The sequence below is a fragment of the Oncorhynchus kisutch genome, linkage group LG13 (assembly GCF_002021735.2).
Source record: "Oncorhynchus kisutch isolate 150728-3 linkage group LG13, Okis_V2, whole genome shotgun sequence".
NCBI classification, from domain to species: Eukaryota; Metazoa; Chordata; class Actinopteri; order Salmoniformes; family Salmonidae; genus Oncorhynchus; species Oncorhynchus kisutch.
Window position 1 is genome coordinate 35303572 of NC_034186.2, and position 20047 is coordinate 35323618.

Here is a 20047-nt window from a genome sequence, read left to right on the forward strand (position 1 = left end):
GTGGCCCAGAAGTTAATTGACAGCATGCCAGGGCGGATTGCAGTGGTCTTGAAAAAGAAGGTTCAACACTGCAAATATTGACTCTTTGCATCAACTTCATGTAATTGTCAATTTGACACTTATGAAATGCTTGTAATTATACTTCAGTATTCCATAGTAACATCTGTCAAAAATATCTAAAGGCACTGAAGCAGCAAACTTTGTGGAAATTAATATTTGTCATTCTCAAAACTTTTGGCCATGACTGTACAGTACCCGCACATGCAACCATATTCAAACAAAACCCTTATAGAAATCCTCTCCGCCCACAATAATAACATAGGATGCTTATCTGGACACACAAAACAAGCAGTTTAGGGAGAACGCTGAAAAGATAATCACTATGCTTGTGGATTACTTAGTACACTTACGACATTCGTATTGCTCATCGTTATTGTTATTAGTTTTGTGTTCGAGTACAGGAATACAGACGCGACACTCTTTCCCTCCCTTGCGCCTACGCTCTTTTCCCCCCTCTCAAGGGTGAGTGATCTCGCTCGTCTCTGCTCTTCGTCCCACTGGTAATCAGCCGCAGCATTTGGCTCAGTAATGAAAGCAATCCCAGTGCCTTTCACTCCAGCAAACCCTAAATAATGAGACCTGCCTTCCTCTCCTTCTCGCTACACTCCCCTCTCCCCCTGCTGCCTAATGGCTGGGGAAGAGCCTGCGTCTGCTGGAGTAGAGGAAACATGGACATTCGCATGCTTTTGTAGTCCACCATCCTCTCAGTGTTCTGCAAATCTAGGTCTAATCTCAAGGTGGGTACAGTACTGGCTATTCCCAAAATGCAAAGATCATGAGTGTGAGAGTTTGTTTATTTCTGAGAATTAACATGTAAAAAAATGACACCACATCAGATTAGTCCTCAGTCTTATCTACATAATCAGACACTGTGATGCTCGTCGTTCCACATGATGCACAAAGCAGACACGGCTCTTTAAGAAACTGTTTATTGTTGAACACAGCAGGTAAATGAGAAAACGTCTTATCCATAATTACAATCAGAGACGACAACAATGCCATTGATTATGACGACCCAGATAATAAGAATAATCATTAAACCATAACACCCATTACCACTGATATGGCCATTTATATGGCGGTTTAAACCTTTGTCTCACCATTGAAAATTGTTCTGGTTAACTACAGAGCACTGCAACCAGTCAGTGACAGTGTCCAGACAAACAGATCATATGACAACCACACGGCAACAGTAGTACAATCAGACACAGCTGCTGCTACAACAGCCATACAGTAAGTGACGCGGGTTGACACCAGTTCGTCAACATAAAGCATTGACAAATAGGTTTACTTAACAGTACAGAGAGAATCAAATCAACAAAGGTTTGTGTGAGTAGAACCACATTTCCCCTCAGACTGTCAACCAGTGGAGCAGTACAGGCAGCAGCACTAGCTCAGTGAGACGCTCATTCTGCAACAGTCAGTCCAGATAGCATCCCAGGTAGGCTACAGAGAGAAGGTGTTGGTACAGTCCAGGTATTGCGTTTCATATGAATCTGTTCCCAGATCACAGAGATTTGGCACAACAGAAACGAGAAGGTCTATGAAGGTACTGACAAGCCAGCGGATGCTGAATCCTCAACAAAATAGTCTAGTTCAACGAGAGCACAGATGGCCTGATTGTGTAAATTCCTTTAATATTCGAGTCAATCTAAAGTCAATGTCCAATCACAATGTGACCTAGGATTCCAGGACCATTGTCCCAGCAAATCAGAGGGTCTGTACGAGCACAGGGAAGAGCAGAGACAGGTGTTCGGCTCCTCTGATTGGTAGCTTGTGTGTGGTGTAGAAGTGGATGACCTCTGGGATGGTGTTGAATGGCAGGCTGTTCTGCCCCAGGACGTACTTCCCATCCTTACACTGGCTGAACTTTATGTGCATGAAGCCTTGGCAGCTCCTGAGAGAGAAGGCCGAAGGGCAGAGTCAGGGACCACATGATGACACACTGGAAGTGACATATACAGCCTACTTATTTCTGGCATTTTATGAGGTATTTCTTACCCAGATTTAACAACATATCATAATGTTGGACTAGTAAGAAGAGAGGGAAGGGGGGAATTATACAGTATAAATTAGTCATGTAATGGCTTGTGAGAGACAAGACAAAGATGATGAGAGAGAGAGAGCGACGGAGAGGAAGCAAGCAATACAGAACTAGCAGTAGAGCAGCGCTGCACCTCCCCTTTAAGAGCTAGCTGCCATCATGATGTATGTCTAATTATAGAAGCAGAGGGAAAGACAATTGGCTCTAATTGGTCATCATTAGTTTGCAAAATCAACAATGGAAGACTAGGGAAATCTGTTGTTCTACACAATGCAATAACAACAAACAGAACCAGCATCACTACATTGCTAATTAGCTATGGCTTGTTTTTTGTGTTCTTTGGAGCACATCACCCATCAGGATTGAAAGGTACACTACATGTCCCAAAATAAGTGGACACCTGTTTGTTGAACATCTCATTCCAAAATCATGGGCATTAATATTGAGTTGGTCCCCCATTTGCTGCCATAGCAGCCTCCACTCTTCTGGGAAGGCTTTCAACTAGATGTTGGAACATTGCTGCAGGAACTTGCTTCCATTCAGCCACAAGAGCATTAGTGAAGAAGGGCACTGATGTTGGGCGATGAGGCCTGGCTCGTGTTCCAATTCATCCCAAAGGTGTTCGATGGGGTTGAGGTCAGGGCTCTGTGCAGGCCAGTTAAGTTCTTCCACACTAATCTCGACAAACCATTTCCGTATGGAACTCACTTTGTGCACGGGGGCATTGTCATGCTGAAACAGGAAAAGGCCTTCCCCAAACTGTTGCCACAAAGGTGGAAGCACAGAATCGTCTAGAATGTCATTGTATAATGTAGCATTAAGATTTCCCTTCACTGGAACTAAGGGGCCTAACCCGAACCATGAAAAACAGCCCCAGACCATTATTCCTCCTCCACCAACCTTTACAGTTGGCACTATGCATTCGGGCAGGTAGCGTCCTCCTAGCATCCGCCAAACCCAGATGTGTCCGTTGGACTGCCAGATGGTGAAGCGTGATTCATTACTCCAGAGAACGTGTTTCCCCTGCTCCAGAGTCCAATGGCGCCAAGCTTTACACCACTCCAGCCGACGCTTGGCATTGCGCATGGTGATCTTAGACTTGTGTGCAGCTGCTCGGCCCTGGAAACCTATTTCATGAAGCTCCCAGCAAACAGCTCTTGTGCTGACATTTCTTCCAGAGTCAATTTGGAACTCGGTGGTGTTGCTACCAAGAACAGACTATTATTACGCACTACAGCACTCAGTGGTCCCATTCTGTGAGCTTGTGTGGCCTACCACTTCGCGGCTGAGCCGATCCACAATAACAGCACTTACAGTTCCCCCGGGGCAGCTCTAGCAGGGCAGAAATCTGACGTACTGACTTGTTGGAAAGGTGGCATCCTATGACGGTGCCATGTTGAAAGTCACTGAGCACTTCAGTAAGGCCATTCTACTGCCAATTTCCGTCTGTGGAGATTGCATGGCTTTGTGAACCTGTGTGGCCGAAATAGCCAAATCCACTCATTTGAAGGGGTGTCCACACACTTTATTATATATAGTCTGTGTTTCAAATTAAATCACAGATCCCTGACAAGCTGTTAGAGAAAAATCCCTCTTGAAGAGACATGATTTGTCTGTGTATTTGCCTCATCCATATTGGTGTGATGCTGGGCTGTGTGTCAGTCTGTTTCCATGCCGACTCACTACTGGTTCTCTATCGCTTTGATTCCATCTCCAACTACCTCTGGCATGTCTCCCTCACAACAATTTAGAGACACAAAGCACCTGCCAGTCTAAAGATCAAACCACTGCTTCTTTCAGACCCCTGGACCTCCTATTGTGAGACGAGGGCCACATACTGTAGCTTTGTCGTTTCACATGCCAGCCTGTCTATTTGAGCTGTTAACATCGGCGGGTGTGTGTTTGTGTGTGTGTTTGAGTGACATTGTATCCGTGTGATGTCTGTGAGGCTGAAAATGAGAACCTCTAATGTGGTGTGCGTGCGTGCACTCAGGCGTGCCTGTGTGTGGCACACAGAAGGTGATTCATATTCATTAGTGATTGGAAAGCGGCTGATGTGAGAGCTGCAGTGTGCTGTATCTGCCTGATTACCACTCAGAGAGAGAATAAGTGCTGGGGGAAGAGAGGGGGAATGAGAGTGAGGGAGGGAGAAAAAAAAGGGGGGAGAGTGATGGAGAAGGGGATTTAAGGATCAAGCTAGTAATTAGAGAGAAGAGATTTGGCCATATAAGCACTATTATGCGGCGTGAAGGACTATTGAGAAGAAAATCAGTGTGCCAATGATCTTCAATGGGTTGTGGGAGGAGGAGAGAGAAAGCAGAGGAGGTTAAGAGAGACAGATGGAGGCCTACATACAGTGAGATAGAAGCTCAGTAGGGAAGGTGGCTGCAAGTATACAGTACACAGTATACTTGCCGTTATTTAACTACACAAGTCAGTTAAGAACAAATTCCTATTTTACAATGACGGCCTACCCCTGCCAAACCTTCCCCTAACCCGGACGACGCTCCCGATCGTGGCCGGTTGTGATACAGCCCGGGATCGAACCAGGGTCTGTAGTGACGCCTCTAGACCACTGCGCCACTCGGGAGACAATCAAGTCAGAGTAGTTAAATCGGAGGATGATTCAATAAATATTCTAACCTACTGTACTTATGGACTATTTGACTCATACCAAACTGTATTTAAGTGCATTAGCAATGATTTGATGTTGCTGTTCAGATGTACAGTGCCTTGCGAAAGTATTCGGCCCAATTTTTCAGTTTTTGATTTGTTAAAAAAGTTTGAAATATCCAATAAATGTCGTTCCACTTCATGATTGTGTCCCACTTGTTGTTGATTCTTCACAAAAAAATACAGTTTTATATCTTTATGTTTGAAGCCTGAAATGTGGCAAAAGGTCGCAAAGTTCAAGGGGGCCGAATACTTTCGCAAGGCACTGTAAATGGTGTGATTATGTTGAGCTTTATACCGTAGTGAGAGAGAGTAGTCGCTGAGGCTGGTCTGGCTGTTCCTCACCAGGTAGCTACACTCCTTACACAGGGTCAACAGAGACTCTGCCTCTGACCGCGACAGTGCCCCGTGGTACCACCTGACAGATACACAACATGAATAGAGGGAGGGAAAAAGACATGGGGCCTCATTTATCAAAAGGTTGATATTTATCAAATTTGAACTTGACAGGAAAGTGTGCGTATCTCCATGTAAATATCAGACCATGCGTACGCACAACTTCGGGTTAAAGAATTGTATTACAAGCAAACATTGTTATTTTGGGGGAAATGGAGGTGTTTGACGCACAGAATTTGATATTTATTGAAGGCTAACAAAAGCACTAAAACGTAGGCTAATTATATAACAGATGACGTCGGTAAGGAGTTCGCAGAGCAGCATGCAGCCTAATATGTTTCTATGAGTCTTATAATATGGTCTGAAATTATAATCATATTTACTGACATGACTGGTTAATTCCACGCTACACAACAAATATTAGGCTACTATTTATTCATCATACTACTTATTCATCGCTCATTCAATAGCCAAGGAGCACAACATCATAGCCCACTTAATCTCAGAGCCTTTACCAAGACAGGAAATAGAAACAGTCAATTGACACACAAAATACTGAACAACAATTTGTATTTTGCATAGTGTGGGTTATAGTACATACTTTTTTTTAAATAAAATACGCAGCAAGTGTTGGTATTCGCTATAAGCGACACACATTTTTTGTTTGAAAAAGTAACAGCAAAAGATGAAAACATTAGCCCACACCTCTACAGAAATGTGTTCCAATTTACCATTGTGCTTTCCTTTAGAAACAGACATGGCCCAGTTGCAATATTTCCAAATCATACAGCAAATGAGGGTGTTTACGTTACCATAAAGGTGAATGGAGGACGTTTTCCAGGCAGGGGTGTATACAATATGGCTCTGATTTATCAATTTAAAAAATGTGGATATGTTGCATATGACTGTTTAATACATTCCAATAAGTTGTGATGCGCGCAAATCCCAGAATCTCCACCTACGCCAAAATTGAGTAAGAAATGTACACATGGTTGATAAATTAGGCCCCTGGAGTACTGTGCAATGTCAAATATTAGTGGTAAATTAAGGGATTTTCTTTTGTGACATACAGTACACAGATGTGAAAATAAAGTGACGTGCAAATATTTGATTGCCACTATTGTTGAAATGTGTTTCTGTAGGTGCAAATGTGTCATGTAGTGTGTTATAACCATGTTTCTTCTCACTTTAAACAAGCATGGTCTCCTCTAGTCACTGTTTACTAACTCTGGCAGATGGCACAGGGGTCGGACTGAGACCAGACCACACTCACTCAAACGTGAGTAGGGCTCTCCAGTGGATCCTATAACAACCCTTAAAAGACCACCTGGGAGAGTAATGTACTACCCTCTCACTTCATGTACCATGGCCTGGTGTACAAAGATATGATTGATTAGTAGAGTTTGTTCATTCATATATTGTATATCGAAACATAGTTTATTCTAATGATATACATGTATAAAACAAAACCACATTTACATTCTACTGTGATGCTTTCAGTATTACTGTGTAGATGAAGCAATAACACCCAACCCAAACAAGAGATATCAAAGTAAACAATAAAAATGTCATTACAAAGGAAAAGAGTACGGTACGTACACTTGTTTCTCCAGGGGCAGGTTGGGGTCTACTCTCTCCCCCATCATGTTGTGAGGGTCAGAGCAGGGCATCCGGAACTTCATGCTCCCTCCTGCCAGGGGACTGGACCTGGGTAGACGCAGGCGCTCGGTTGGGGACGAGGACCGTTCCCACTCAGCACCATCAAACTGCACTGAAAAAAAGAAAGTGAGTCAGACAGAGTATCTCATTAAAAAGGGAAAACTCAAGCCAGGCCTGGGAAAACAGTGTAGATACTGTTGTTGGTGCAGATGGAAAAAGGGTTGGGCATGCCATAGCACAGAGAACAGACTGTTTCTGCTGAAGGGGTACACAGTGGAGAGGAGAGCTGGTAGCACAGATCTGACTGGGTGCAACATCATCATCCAATGGTTGGCTGGGACTAGGAGCTGCTCCAGGGGAGATCTGCAGGGTGACCTAATGAAAGGAGGCATGAGAGGACCACATAGCACAGGGGGCTTCTGGGTTGTGGCGGAAGCGGACCCTGAGGGGCTGCAGTGCGATGTAGAGGGAGAGTCGGTGCTGTGTGGCGACAGGCAAAATACCATCATAACCCAATGTACCACCAGTATCTGGCTTACTAGACCTATTATGGTGCGTTACAAAAAAGGCCTTCAATAGCCACTTGTTGCCAAACCTATTGTTGGGTTGTGACCCATTGATGTACAGTACCAGTCAAGGGTTTTTCTTCATTTTTGCTATTTCTACATTGTAGAATAATAGTGAAGACATCAAAACTATGAACACATATGGAATCATGTAGTAACCAAAAGTGTTAAACAAATGTAAATATATTAGATTCTTCAAAGTAGCCACCCTTTGCCTTGATGACAGCTTTGCACACTCTTGGCATTCTCTCAACCAGCTTCACCTGGAATGTTTGGACTCACATTTGGACTCATCAGAGCAAAGGACAGATTTCCACCGGTCTAACGTCCATTGACTGACCTTCATGTCTTAAAGTAATGATGGACAGTTGTTTCTCTTTGCTTATTTGAGCTGTTCTTGCCATAATATTGACTTGGCCTTTTACCAAATAGGGCTATCTTCTGTATACCACCCGTACCTTGTCACAACACAACTGATTAGCACAAACGCATTAAGAAGAGCCAAGCTGTCATCAAGGCAATGGGAGGCTACTTTGAATAATTTGTTTAACACTTTATTGGTTACTACATGATTTCATGTGTGTTATTTCACAGTCTTGACATCTTCACTACTAATGTAGAACAATAGTAAAAACAAACAAAAACCCTGGAATGAGTAGGTGTGTCCAAACTTTTGACTGGTACTGTATGTTAACATCATACAAAAAGCAGGCAGGGCAGATGCAGGACACTGGGGGTTCAGGCTGGTGGGTCAGGGAACAGGTTGGGGAGTGAGAAGGTGTTGTCCTGGGTAGGTGTTGTCCTATCAGGAGCTCCTCCTCCATCTGCTGCCCCACTGGAGGGGGGCAGGGTAGCTCAGGCAGCTCTGACATCTCTACAGGGAGCCAGGTGCAGAGGAGAGACAGATAAAAAAAATAATCGATGGATAGGAGGGGGAAGTAGAATGAATACGGAGATGGATGGAATATGGAGGAGAGGTAAGAAGTCTGAAGGTAGCCAAGTAGATGCTGTGTGTCAGATTGACAATGATGTGGACTGTGTGTCTAGGATGGTGAGGACAGGGCACACAAATGAGGCAGGAGCGGAACAAAATAGCTCATTACAATCCGTGGCCAGCAACCACGTAACCCATTACTGCAGTCTCAATGGCGCAGCACACAGAATCCGCCACAGCTGCGCTACACACCACACAGTGAATTACTAAACAAATGAAGGGGGGGCTGACATCTTGATGATCGGACAAAACCAAAGACCCCCTGGGTGTGTGACATAAAAGGGCAGCTGAACAGGGCATTAGGAGAGACCCCAGTGATGCTGTACATACATCCCTCACTCTCATCCCTCCCGCTCTCTGACTAGTTCATTATTGAGCAGGGAAAACACACTCCGCCACTTTCTCTGGCTCTCTGTGAACTATTGGCGCATGATGCAGTACAATGGCCCCATCTGGAGAGCCCTCCCAGCCCTGCAGAAGCCATCATTAAAGTGTGACCAGCTCAGAGAGAACAACAGTGAGTGAGGACTAGAATGAAAGGAAGGAGGGAATGAACTCAGTGAAGAGAACCATACATGGTTTTGAAAAGGGATTGCAGTTAGAGTTCAGCTTTGCTTGTCACAGTTAAATGAGAACATTTCTAACAGAATTCCTGCCCTGTTTAGGGGGAGTTCCAGACTGTATGCAATACCAAGGACATACAGTACCCCATGTACTTAGAAACCAGTTGCACTCGCAGTACGAGTGGGTGTGCATTCTGTTCAAATTCTATGATTCCACAGTTGCTGCTATTTGTAGCACACAAGTGTCCAGTATAAATGTTTGAATGTCTGGAAGGCTATTTGGGGCATCCGTGTTCCAGTGCGACCTCCTGCCTGCAGTGTAACATTTCCCCTAAATGGCCCCTTTATAATCCCCTCATGACATCACCTTTACCTCCTCCTACAGATGTCAGCACTCATCACTGTGACAAAGGGCAGGACGTGACCTTTTGCTGGCCGGGTGCGCGCACACAGAGCTGTCACTCAAACAGAGGGAACATCTGGGCTCCATTTACTACTAATGGGAAGCTGTGGATCTATCACACAGGTTGTGGAGGCCATTTGCCCGAAGGTCTTTCTTGTTATATATTTACATTCTGACATCATGTTCAGAGAGAGAGAGAGGGGAGAGAACTAGCAGGCAGATTGACATTTCAGAACAGAATATTCAATAATATATTTGAAAACCTGTACAAACCACTCAGCAGACACAAAAGACACCCTCACACTGAAGTGGATCCGCTGGTTGAACCAAGAAAAAGGCATTTCAGTATAAAACAAGTTTTCAATCCATTTTACTCTTTCAGTATGGAAGACAATGGCACTACAACCTCAGAGCTCATCATCTGAGTAAATATAAAAAGCCATTTTATTTATCAAAATAACGATCCTGGAATCAAGTGACAGGAGCATTGGATAAATCCTGCTGTATTTCGTCATTAAACACAAGTATTAAGACATCTGCTTTGTAACAAGCCCAGCTCCCCATGTTCTCTCTGCCAACAAAAGGCTTTCTGCCGGGCGCAACTTCTTCCTACTAATGACAGATAATTAACACCCCTATCCATGAATAAACACTAAGGCATATAAAATAGGAATATGACATGGCATTTGAAATCCATTTTCATGGACAGAACTGCCATTTTCTTATTCAGCTCAAACCAATGGCTTTCTACTATTCCTCCCTTTCTGATTTCTCTTCTTGGCCTCAATTTTTCTGGGATTGTATATTCTGTTGGTTCCTGCGCACACGCACACCTCCCTCTCTCCCCCACTAAGTGGTGCATTATCTATCCCTTCACTACTTCTCTCCCCCTCCCCATCTCACTCTGCCTCCCATCCAACTCACTTGAGGGAACGAGTCTGGATGGTGAAGGATGTCTTTTCATTAACATCAGTAAAGCTTCACATGGAGCGAGAGCGCGAGGGTTGGAAGAATGTCGACACGACACATCCTGTAAATTGATGGAGAAGCCAGTTGGGAACCCCAGGGCCAGCTTAGAGTGAGCTAACAGACCAGGGACACACCGGCCAAGGTGATGGAAATCTCATGATTGCTGCGTCGCACGCACACATGCACACAAATGTGTCTTTGTAGACGCCAGTCTACAGTACATTCACACCTGGAAAACCAATCCAACATTCCGTATCTGCAAAATATTGTGTGAGAGACCTTTAAATTATATTTAAGGCCCCTTACTTGTGGAGGGAAACCAGATATCAGAGATCAGATACTAAAAGCACATACTGTAGATCAAATATGCTGTGTACCTAACACCATTCATCTACTCATTAGACAGGGCATTCTGTGTGGAGTAATGAGTGTCCATTAAATTAGCTCACTAATTGGTGTTGCATGGCTGCAGGGCTATCTATGCAACCCTCACTGTTGAATGTTAAAACATTCACAGGAATTAATGATGGTTGTAATAGGGGGGAGCTAGGTGCTAGTGACAGGTTTGTAGTGTTCTAATTAAAACCTACTGGACTGAGGCATGTCTGTCTGCCAGCAGCAGGCTCTCTCACACTGCTGGTGTCACGTAATTGACTACCAACTCACACCCAGACACTGATCTCCACCTGAGCTGGACTGGACTCCACAGTGAATACTGTGCATCCCACTCTAAAAAGAGGATATGCACAGCATTTTACTTCCTGATTATCATAATTGTGCATGTAATATACAACTATCCAAAAAGCCATCTCTAAATGTGCTTTTCCTTTAATGAGCATCCTGCTCTCACTCCTGACCAATGTTCCCTTTAAGCTGCGCTTGTTCGCAGGAATGCAGCTCCCCAGGACTGCCGTGCAGAAGAAATATCAGCACGCGCAGAGAAACACTAGATTGAACTTTCTACAGTTTTTCCCCTTAGTTAACACTATCAACATTTCCCTTTACTATGCAACTATGCAAGACTAAGTATGCAGAAATAACTATGCAAAATATGTTGTAGGCAGAACAGTGCAGCATAACCAATCAGAGCTGCAGTAGACCTTTATGCAAATAGACCATTGCCATATATGGATCTGTGCTATTCACTTTAAACTGGACAGTGTTTACAGTATGAGTAGATGCGCTTGTTTTGAGATCCAAGCAAGAGCTGCATGTAGCCAAGTGTGCACGTGTTCATATTAGCCCACTTATAGATCATTTGTAGTCAGCAATGGGAGAGTGATTGCTTCCTATAAGAGCAGAAAACTTGTACATTTTTCTTTCAAAAGTGAGTCGGATAAACAGCTTTTTTGTCTTAAAGGGGCAGTGTTGTATTTTGAGAGAGGTTTGAATAAGCTAAGTAGCCAATAGGCAGAGGGTAGCATAATGTATCTCATTCTCTGTAATAATGTTATGGGAATAATAATGCATTTGAATTTTGTATAAAATCTTCTTGCATCAAAACAACATTTTCAGTCACCTTGTTTGAAGGACAAGTGGAATAACAGGTTAATGTCAAGCCCTGCATGTTCTTTTCAAAAGTCTCATGGAATGTAGGTCTAAATTGAACAACACATTGGCTGCTATTGTAGGCTGAATGATAGAACATCCATTTCCATGTTAAAATGTAATGGGATGCATTTTCTCCATTGTTTTTGATGGTAGGCCACTCTGGTAGGCCTACATTATGATCAAATAGCCACAGTAGCCTACTTGACCATTGTCTGAAACTAACTTAAAGCAGGTACAGCCTCAGTGTTCAAAGTAAATGCTTGCTGGAAGTTGCACTGAATTTTCACAACATTCAAGTTTGCGCTCAGCAGACCTGAAATTTGCTCAGTGCCGAAAAAATGTAAGGGAATATTTCTCCTGACTGTGGTAACTGTTGATAATCAGTGCGTGTGGTGATGAGGTGAGAGCTGAGGCACTGCTGGCAGATCATAGGTTATCAAGCGGTGTGTCACCTCGGCAGAGAGGGAGGACTGCAGGGACAGTCCTGTCACCGCTGTGGGAGGAGAGGCCGCAGTGAAGGCGAAGGTGTCAGCGCCACGCATGACTGATTGCTCCCTGTCACAATGGCCTCGACCCCTCCCCCCCTCCCTGCTCCTCCACAGCCAATGTCATTCATTATCTTCTGTCCCCCTGCCCTCGGAGTCGCTGGGATCCACAAACATCCGCACTGAGCTCACATCAAATCTGCCATAACCTTGGACGTCCCCCCCCCTCCTCTCTCTACAGCTCTTCAACTAACCCTCAGTGCTGCCATACCAACCCTGCCTAGTAATGCCCGCCATCTGACTGGGAATATGGATTAAAAGTGAGAATGGAACATACTGTAGTGTTTCTGTTTTTCCCTCCAACCAATCTGTTCAGACAGGCCGGGGTGCTGGCAGCTAACTGACTGCAGGTAGAAAAACAGGTGCCAGAAAATCATGAGTGAAGGTTTTTCTCCCTCCATCTGGTACCATTTCTTATTGGTGTTGTAATAGATCCTGTCCAAGAGATCTGGGTTTTATCCCTTAAATCTTCTGAGATGGTCGCTCACCCGATGGAAGTCATCCTCTTCGTCAACGCTACGTTGTCTATTTAATGCCTGCCATGTAATGTGATTTGAACATGTTCTGTGTGTTTGTGTCTGTGTCGTGTGTTGCTGTAGCAGTTCTGCTGACCACCTGCTTATTAGAACTGGATCAGTCATGCACACGCGAGCATGTAATTAACGGAGAAGAGGGGGAGGAAGGGAGAGCGAATGCATGAAAAAGAGGAGTGAAAGCAAGCGTGTTGATTTATTCTCCTGTCACTTTGACCTCCTGACTGAGATGCAGCTCAATTAAGTAGGCTTGCCCTGCCGTATCGTAACAGATCTACTCCCCACCGTCCAGTCTGTCAATCACACACACACACCAGAAACGGAGACAGGGCTTTCACAATATAAAAAAAACTTGTATTGTTTATGATGTACACTGAGCATTCCACAGGGATGCTGGCCCATGTTGACTCCAATGCTTCCCGTCGTTGTGTCAAGTTGGCTGGATGTCCGTTTGGTGGTGGGCCAATCTTGATACACACAGGAAACTGTCGAGTGTGAAAAACCCCAGCAACAATGCAGTTCTTGACACTTACTAACACAACTACTACCATACCCCACTCAAAGGCACTTAACGGTAAGTATTTTGTCTTGCCCATTCACCGTCTGAATGGCACACACACACACACACTTCTTCTTTAAAATCTAGAGTCGATTTCCGCAGCAGAGTGAAATGTAATTAGCATTTTTTTTAAATCCCCATAGAAATCTGTCAGTTTAATCTAGAGATATGAGACATTTTTTGGCATCGGATGCGTCTCAATCCATCACATCCGCTGATGTCGCACTTCCGCATCTGCGGTGAAAGGTGACAGATATAGAGCAGTGTTTGTCAGATGAGACATCCCGAAAATCAGTCTTCTCACAAAATCGTCTATAGCGTCCAAACGGTTTGGCCTACAAACTATGACTCCCTCTGTGGAAAGATGAGACTCACGAAAACTATGGTGTTCTCTTTAACAACCACAATCACCTTGACTCGCTTGAAGTCGGTACAGCCAATCTGCAAACTTCTGTGTGTAGCATCCGAACAGTTTGGCTACACACATTTTGCTCTAGGATGCCCACAGGCCTCATCTAAAGGTCCCCCGGTAACAGTTTTAAAAAAATGAAGTGTAGTGCATTCAGAAATTATTCAGACCCTTTCCCCACTTCGTGATGTTACAGCCATATTCTGAAAATGTATTTTTTTTTATTCCCTCAATCTACACACAATACCCCATAATGACAACGCAAAAAACTGGTTTAGAAATGTTAGCAAATGTATTGCCTTATTTATTTACGTAAGTATTTAGACCCTTTGCTATTGAGCTCAGGTGCATCCTGTTTCCATGAATCATCCTTGAGATGTTTCTACAACTTGGAGTCCATCTGTGGCATATTCAATTGATTGGACATGATTTGGAAAGGCACACACCTGTCTATATAAGGTCCCTCAGTTGACAGTGAATGTCAGAGCAAAAACCAAGCCTGAGGTCGAAGGAATTGTCCATAGAGCTCTGAGACAGGATTGTGTCAAGGAAGCATTGAAGGTCCCCAAGAACACAGTGGTCTCCATCATTCTTGAAATGGAAGATATTTTGAACCACCAAGACTCTTCCTAGAACTGACCGCCAGGCCAAAACGGAGCAATTGTGGAAGAAGGGCCTTGGTCAAGGACGTGACCAAGAGCCCGATTGGAGCTCTGAAAGAGCTCCAAAGTTCTTCTGTGGAGATGGGAGAACCTTCCAGAAGGACAACCATCTCTGCAGCCCTCCGCCAATCAGGCCTTTATGTTAGAGTGGGCAGACGGAAGCTCCCCAGTAAAAGGCACGACAGCCTTTTAGTTTGAAAAAAAAGCACCTAAAGGACAAGATACTTTGGTCTGATGAAACCAAGACTGAACTCTTTGGCCTAAATGCCAAACGTCACGTCTCGGGGAAACCTGGCACCATCCCTACGGTGAAGCATGGTGGTGACAGCATCATGCTGTGGGGATGTTTTTCAGCGGCAGGGACTGGGAGACTAGTCTGGATCAAAAGATTAACTCAGCAAAGTAGAGAGAGATCCTTGATGAAAATCTGCTCCAGAGCGCTCAGGACCTGACTGACCAGCAGGACAACGACCCTAAGCACACAACGCAGGAATGGCTTCAGGACAAATCTCTGAATGTCCTTGAGTGGCCACAGTCAGACTTGAACCCAATCGAACATCTTTGGAGAAACCTGAAAATAGCTGTGCAGCGACGCTCCCCTTCCAACCTGACAGAGCTTGAGAGAATGGGAGAAACTCCCAAAATACAGGTGTGCCAAACTTGTAGTGTCATACCCAAGAAGAATCGAGGCTGTAATTGCTTCCAAAGGTGCTTCAATGAAGTACTGAGTAAAGGGTTGTCTAAAAACCTGTTTTTGCTTTGTCATTGTGGAGTTATATACATGTAAAAAATACGTGTAAATATATATATATATATATATATATCACATTTACATATACACATATATATTTACATATACACATATATATTTACATATATGTGTGTGTGTGTGCGTTTCCTGATCCTTCTTATATCTCTCAGATATAGGACATACAGTGGGGCAAAAAAGTATTTAGTCAGCCACCAATTGTGCAAGTTCTCCCACTTAAAAAGATGAGGCCTGTCATTTTCACCATAGGTACACTTCAACTATGACAGACAAAATGAGAAAAAGAAAATCCAGAAAATCACATTAGGATTTTTAATTAAGTTATTTGCAAATTATGGTGGAAAATAAGTATTCGGTCAATAACAAAAGTTTCTCAATACTTTGTTATATACCCTTTGTTGACAATGACAGAGGTCAAACGTTTTCTGTAAGTCTTCACAAGGTTCTCACACACTGTTGCTGGTATTTTGGCCCATTTCTCCATGCAGATCTCCTCTAGAGCAGTGATGTTTTGGGGCTGTTGCTGGGCAGCACGGACTTTAAACTCCCTCCAAAGATTTTCCATGGGGTTGAGATCTGGAGACTGGCTAGGCCACTCCAGGACCTTGAAATGCTTCTTACAAAGCCACTCTTTCGTTGCCCGGGCGGTGTTTGGGATCATTGTCATGCTGAAAGACCCAGCCACGTTTCATCTTCAATGCCCTTGCTCATTCTTTCCTTTACACGGATCAGTCGTCCTGGTCCCTTTGCAGAAAAACAGCCCCAAAGCATGATGTTTCCACAACCATGCTTCACAGTAGGTATGGTGTTCTTTGGATGCAACTCAGCATTCTTTGTCCTCCAAACATGACGAGTTGAGTTTTTACCAACAAGTTCTATTTTGGTTTCATCTGACCATATGACATTCTCCCAATCTTCTTCTGGATCATCCAAATGCTCTCTAGCAAACTTCAGACGGGCCTGGACACGTCTGGCACTGCAGGATTTGAGTCCCTGGCGGCGTAGTGTGTTACTGATGGTAGGCTTTGTTACTTTGGTCCCAGCTCTCTGCAGGTCATTCACTAGGTCCCCCCGTGTGGTTCTGGGATTTTTGCTCACCGTTCTTGTGATCATTTTGAGATCTTGCGTGGAGCCCCAGATCGAGGGAGATTATCAATGGTCTTGTATGTCTTCCATTTCCTATTAATTGCTCCCACAGTTGATTTCTATTGCAGATTCAGTTTTCCCAGCCTGGTGCAGATCTACAATTTTGTTTCTGGTGTTCTTTGACAGATCTTTGGTCTTGGCCATAGTTGAGATTGGAGTGTGACTGTTTGAGGTTGTGGACAGGTGTCTTTTATACTGATACCAAGTTCAAACAGGTGCCATTAATACAGGTAACGAGTGAAGGACAGAGGAGCCTCTTAAAGAAGAAGTTACAGGTCTGTGAGAGCCAGAAATCTTGCTTGTTTGTAGGTGACCAAATACTTATTTTCCACCATAATTTGCAAATAAATTCATTAAAAATCCTACAATGTGATTTTCTGAATTTTTTTCTCATTTTGTCTGTCATAGTTGAAGTGTACTTATTATGAAAATTACAGGCCTCTCATCTTTTTAAGTGGGAGAACTTGCACAATTGGTGGCTGACTAAATACTTTTTTGCCCCACTGTATACTTCATAACAAACTTCCTTTGGATTTTTTTTTTTTTTGGGGGGGCTCTCTGTTCTATATAGTGAATATGTTATTCAATGCATTTGTATGGGCTAATAGCAGGAAGGCCAAATTATTTATATTTATATATATATATATATATTTTTTTTAAATAAGTATCTTTTTTGATTCTTCAAGGGGTCTTCAAATTCCAAATCAAATAGCTAAATTATCCTTGGTATGACCTTAAAACAATTCCATATAGCTTAGTAGAACCCCTCTACAGTCTAAGGGCTGTAGAACCCAGCAACGTTGGTAATTCAAAACACAAATGGGTGCGCCTGGCATCTACTACCATACCCCTTTCAAAGGCACACATACACAATCCAAGTCTCAAATGTCTCAAGGTTTGAAAATCCTTCTGTAACCTGTCTCCTCCCCTTCATCTACACTGATTGAAGTGGATTTAACAAGTGACATCAATAAGGGATCATAGCTTTCACCTGAAATCACCTGGTCAGTCTATATCATGGATAACGCAGGTGTTCTTAATGTTTTTATACTCAGTTTTTATACTCAGCGTAAGTGTCAGATACAGATCTCGTGTTCAATTGGCAAGTAGTCATGAATGTGATCATTCAATGTGTGTGTGCAATGGACAGTGTGTGGAAGTGGTCATTCAATGTGTGTGTGTGTGTGTGTGTGTGCGCGCGCAATGGACAGAGTGTGGAAGTGGTCATTCAAGGTGTGCGTGTGTGTGCGCAATGGACAGAGTGTGGAAGTGGTCATTCAAGGTGTGTGTGTGCGCAATGGACAGAGTGTGGAAGTGGTCATTCAAGGTGTGTGTGTGTGTGTGTGCGCAATGGACAGAGTGTGGAAGTGGTCATTCAAGGTGTGTGTGTGTGTGTGCGCAATGGACAGAGTGTGGAAGTGGTCATTCAAGGTGTGTGTGTGTGTGTGTGCGCAATGGACAGAGTGTGGAAGTGGTCATTCAAGGTGTGTGTGTGTGTGTGTGTGCGCGCAATGGACAGAGTGTGGAAGTGGTCATTCAAGGTGTGTGTGTGTGTGCGCAATGGACAGAGTGTGGAAGTGGTCATTCAAGGTGTGTGTGTGTGTGTGTGTGCAATGGACAGAGTGTGGAAGTGGTCATTCAAAGTGTGTGTGTGTGTGCGCAATGGACAGAGTGTGGAAGTGGTCATTCAAGGTGTGTGTGTGTGTGTGTGTGTGCGCAATGGACAGAGTGTGGAAGTGGTCATTCAAGGTGTGTGTGTGCGCGCAATGGACAGAATGTGGAAGTGGTCATTCAAGGTGTGTGTGTGTGCGCAATGGACAGAGTGTGGAAGTGGTCATTCAAGGTGTGTGTGTGTGTGCGCAATGGACAGAGTGTGGAAGTGGTCATTCAAGGTGTGTGTGTGTGTGTGCGCAATGGACAGAGTGTGGAAGTGGTCATTCAAGGTGTGTGTGTGTGCGCGCAATGGACAGAGTGTGGAAGTGGTCATTCAAGGTGTGTGTGTGCGCAATGGACAGAGTGTGGAAGTGGTCATTCAAGGTGTGTGTGTGCGCAATGGACAGAGTGTGGAAGTGGTCATTCAAGGTGTGTGTGTGCGCAATGGACAGAGTGTGGAAGTGGTCATTCAAGGTGTGTGTGTGCGCAATGGACAGAGTGTGGAAGTGGTCATTCAAGGTGTGTGTGTGTGTGTGCGCAATGGACAGAGTGTGGAAGTGGTCATTCAAGGTGTGTGTGTGTGTGTGCGCGCAATGGACAGAGTGTGGAAGTGGTCATTCAAGGTGTGTGTGTGTGTGCGCAATGGACAGAGTGTGGAAGTGGTCATTCAAGGTGTGTGTGTGTGTGTGTGTGCGCAATGGACAGAGTGTGGAAGTGGTCATTCAAGGTGTGTGTGTGTGTGTGCGCAATGGACAGAGTGTGGAAGTGGTCATTCAAGGTGTGTGTGTGTGTGTGTGCGCAATGGACAGAGTGTGGAAGTGGTCATTCAAGGTGTGTGTGTGTGTGTGTGTGTGTGTGTGTGTGCGCAATGGACAGAGTGTGGAAGTGGTCATTCAAGGTGTGTGTGTGTGCAATGGACAGAGTGTGGAAGTGGTCATTCAAGGTGTGTGTGTGTGTGTGTGCAATGGACAGAGTGTGGAAGTGGTCATTCAAGGTGTGTGTGTGTGTGTGTGTGTGTGTGTGTGTGTGTGTGTGTGTGTGTGTGTGTGTGTGTGTGCGCAATGGACAGAGTGTGGAAGTGGTCATTCAAGGTGTGTGTGTGTGTGTGCGCAATGGACAGAATGTGGAAGTGGTCATTCAAGGTGTGTGTGTGTGTGTGTGCGCAATGGACAGAGTGTGGAAGTGGTCATTCAAGGTGTGTGTGTGTGTGTGCGCGCAATGGACAGAGTGTGGAAGTGGTCATTCAAGGTGTGTGTGTGTGTGCGCGCAATGGACAGAGTGTGGAAGTGGTCATTCAAGGTGTGTGTGTGCGCAATGGACAGAGTGTGGAAGTGGTCATTCAAGGTGTGTGTGTGCGCAATGGACAGAGTGTGGAAGTGGTCATTCAAGGTGTGTGTGTGCGCAATGGACAGAGTGTGGAAGTGGTCATTCAAGGTGTGTGTGTGCGCAATGGACAGAGTGTGGAAGTGGTCATTCAAGGTGTGTGTGTGTGTGTGTGTGTGTGTGTGTGTGTGTGTGTGTGTGTGTGTGTGTGCGCGCAATGGACAGAGTGTGGAAGTGGTCATTCAAGGTGTGTGTGCGCAATGGACAGAGTGTGGAAGTGGTCATTCAAGGTGTGTGTGTGTGTGCGCGCAATGGACAGAGTGTGGAAGTGGTCATTCAAGGTGTGTGTTTAGTAGCGTGAAAGTAAAAAGTGAAAGATTATTCATTGAGTGTAAAAGGGTGGTTGTGAGTGTTAGGGACGAGTACTCAAACAGACGTCAAAACTAGCTTCAACCAGATATTTTTTTTAAATGAAATACACTAAAATGTGTTTGTGGAATGTGCTTTGGGATACATTTAGTCTTGAAGACCATGTCAATTTGCTTTGACTCTAGTTTTCCATTTGTACAT

General features: G+C 44.3%; 1 protein-coding gene across 5 annotated transcripts in view; it reads right to left on the reverse strand.

Moving 5' to 3' along the window:
* Nucleotides 1-971: 971 nt before the first annotated feature.
* The window catches only part of LOC109902524 (SH2 domain-containing adapter protein F), a 28524-nt gene continuing 9448 nt past the window's right edge, over nucleotides 972-20047 (reverse strand). For 3 of the 5 annotated variants that reach the window (XM_031786106.1, XM_031786105.1, XM_031786107.1), the window contains 3 exons: nucleotides 6773-6944; nucleotides 5076-5195; nucleotides 972-1957 (listed from right to left, as the gene is read on the reverse strand). In XM_031786106.1, the coding sequence (XP_031641966.1) occupies nucleotides 1771-1957; nucleotides 5076-5195; nucleotides 6773-6944 (479 nt within the window). In that variant the 3' untranslated portion in view covers nucleotides 972-1770. The remainder of the gene's footprint in view (nucleotides 1958-5075; nucleotides 5196-6772; nucleotides 6945-20047) is intronic. The other 2 variants (XM_031786108.1, XM_031786109.1) reach the window with 1 other exon arrangement.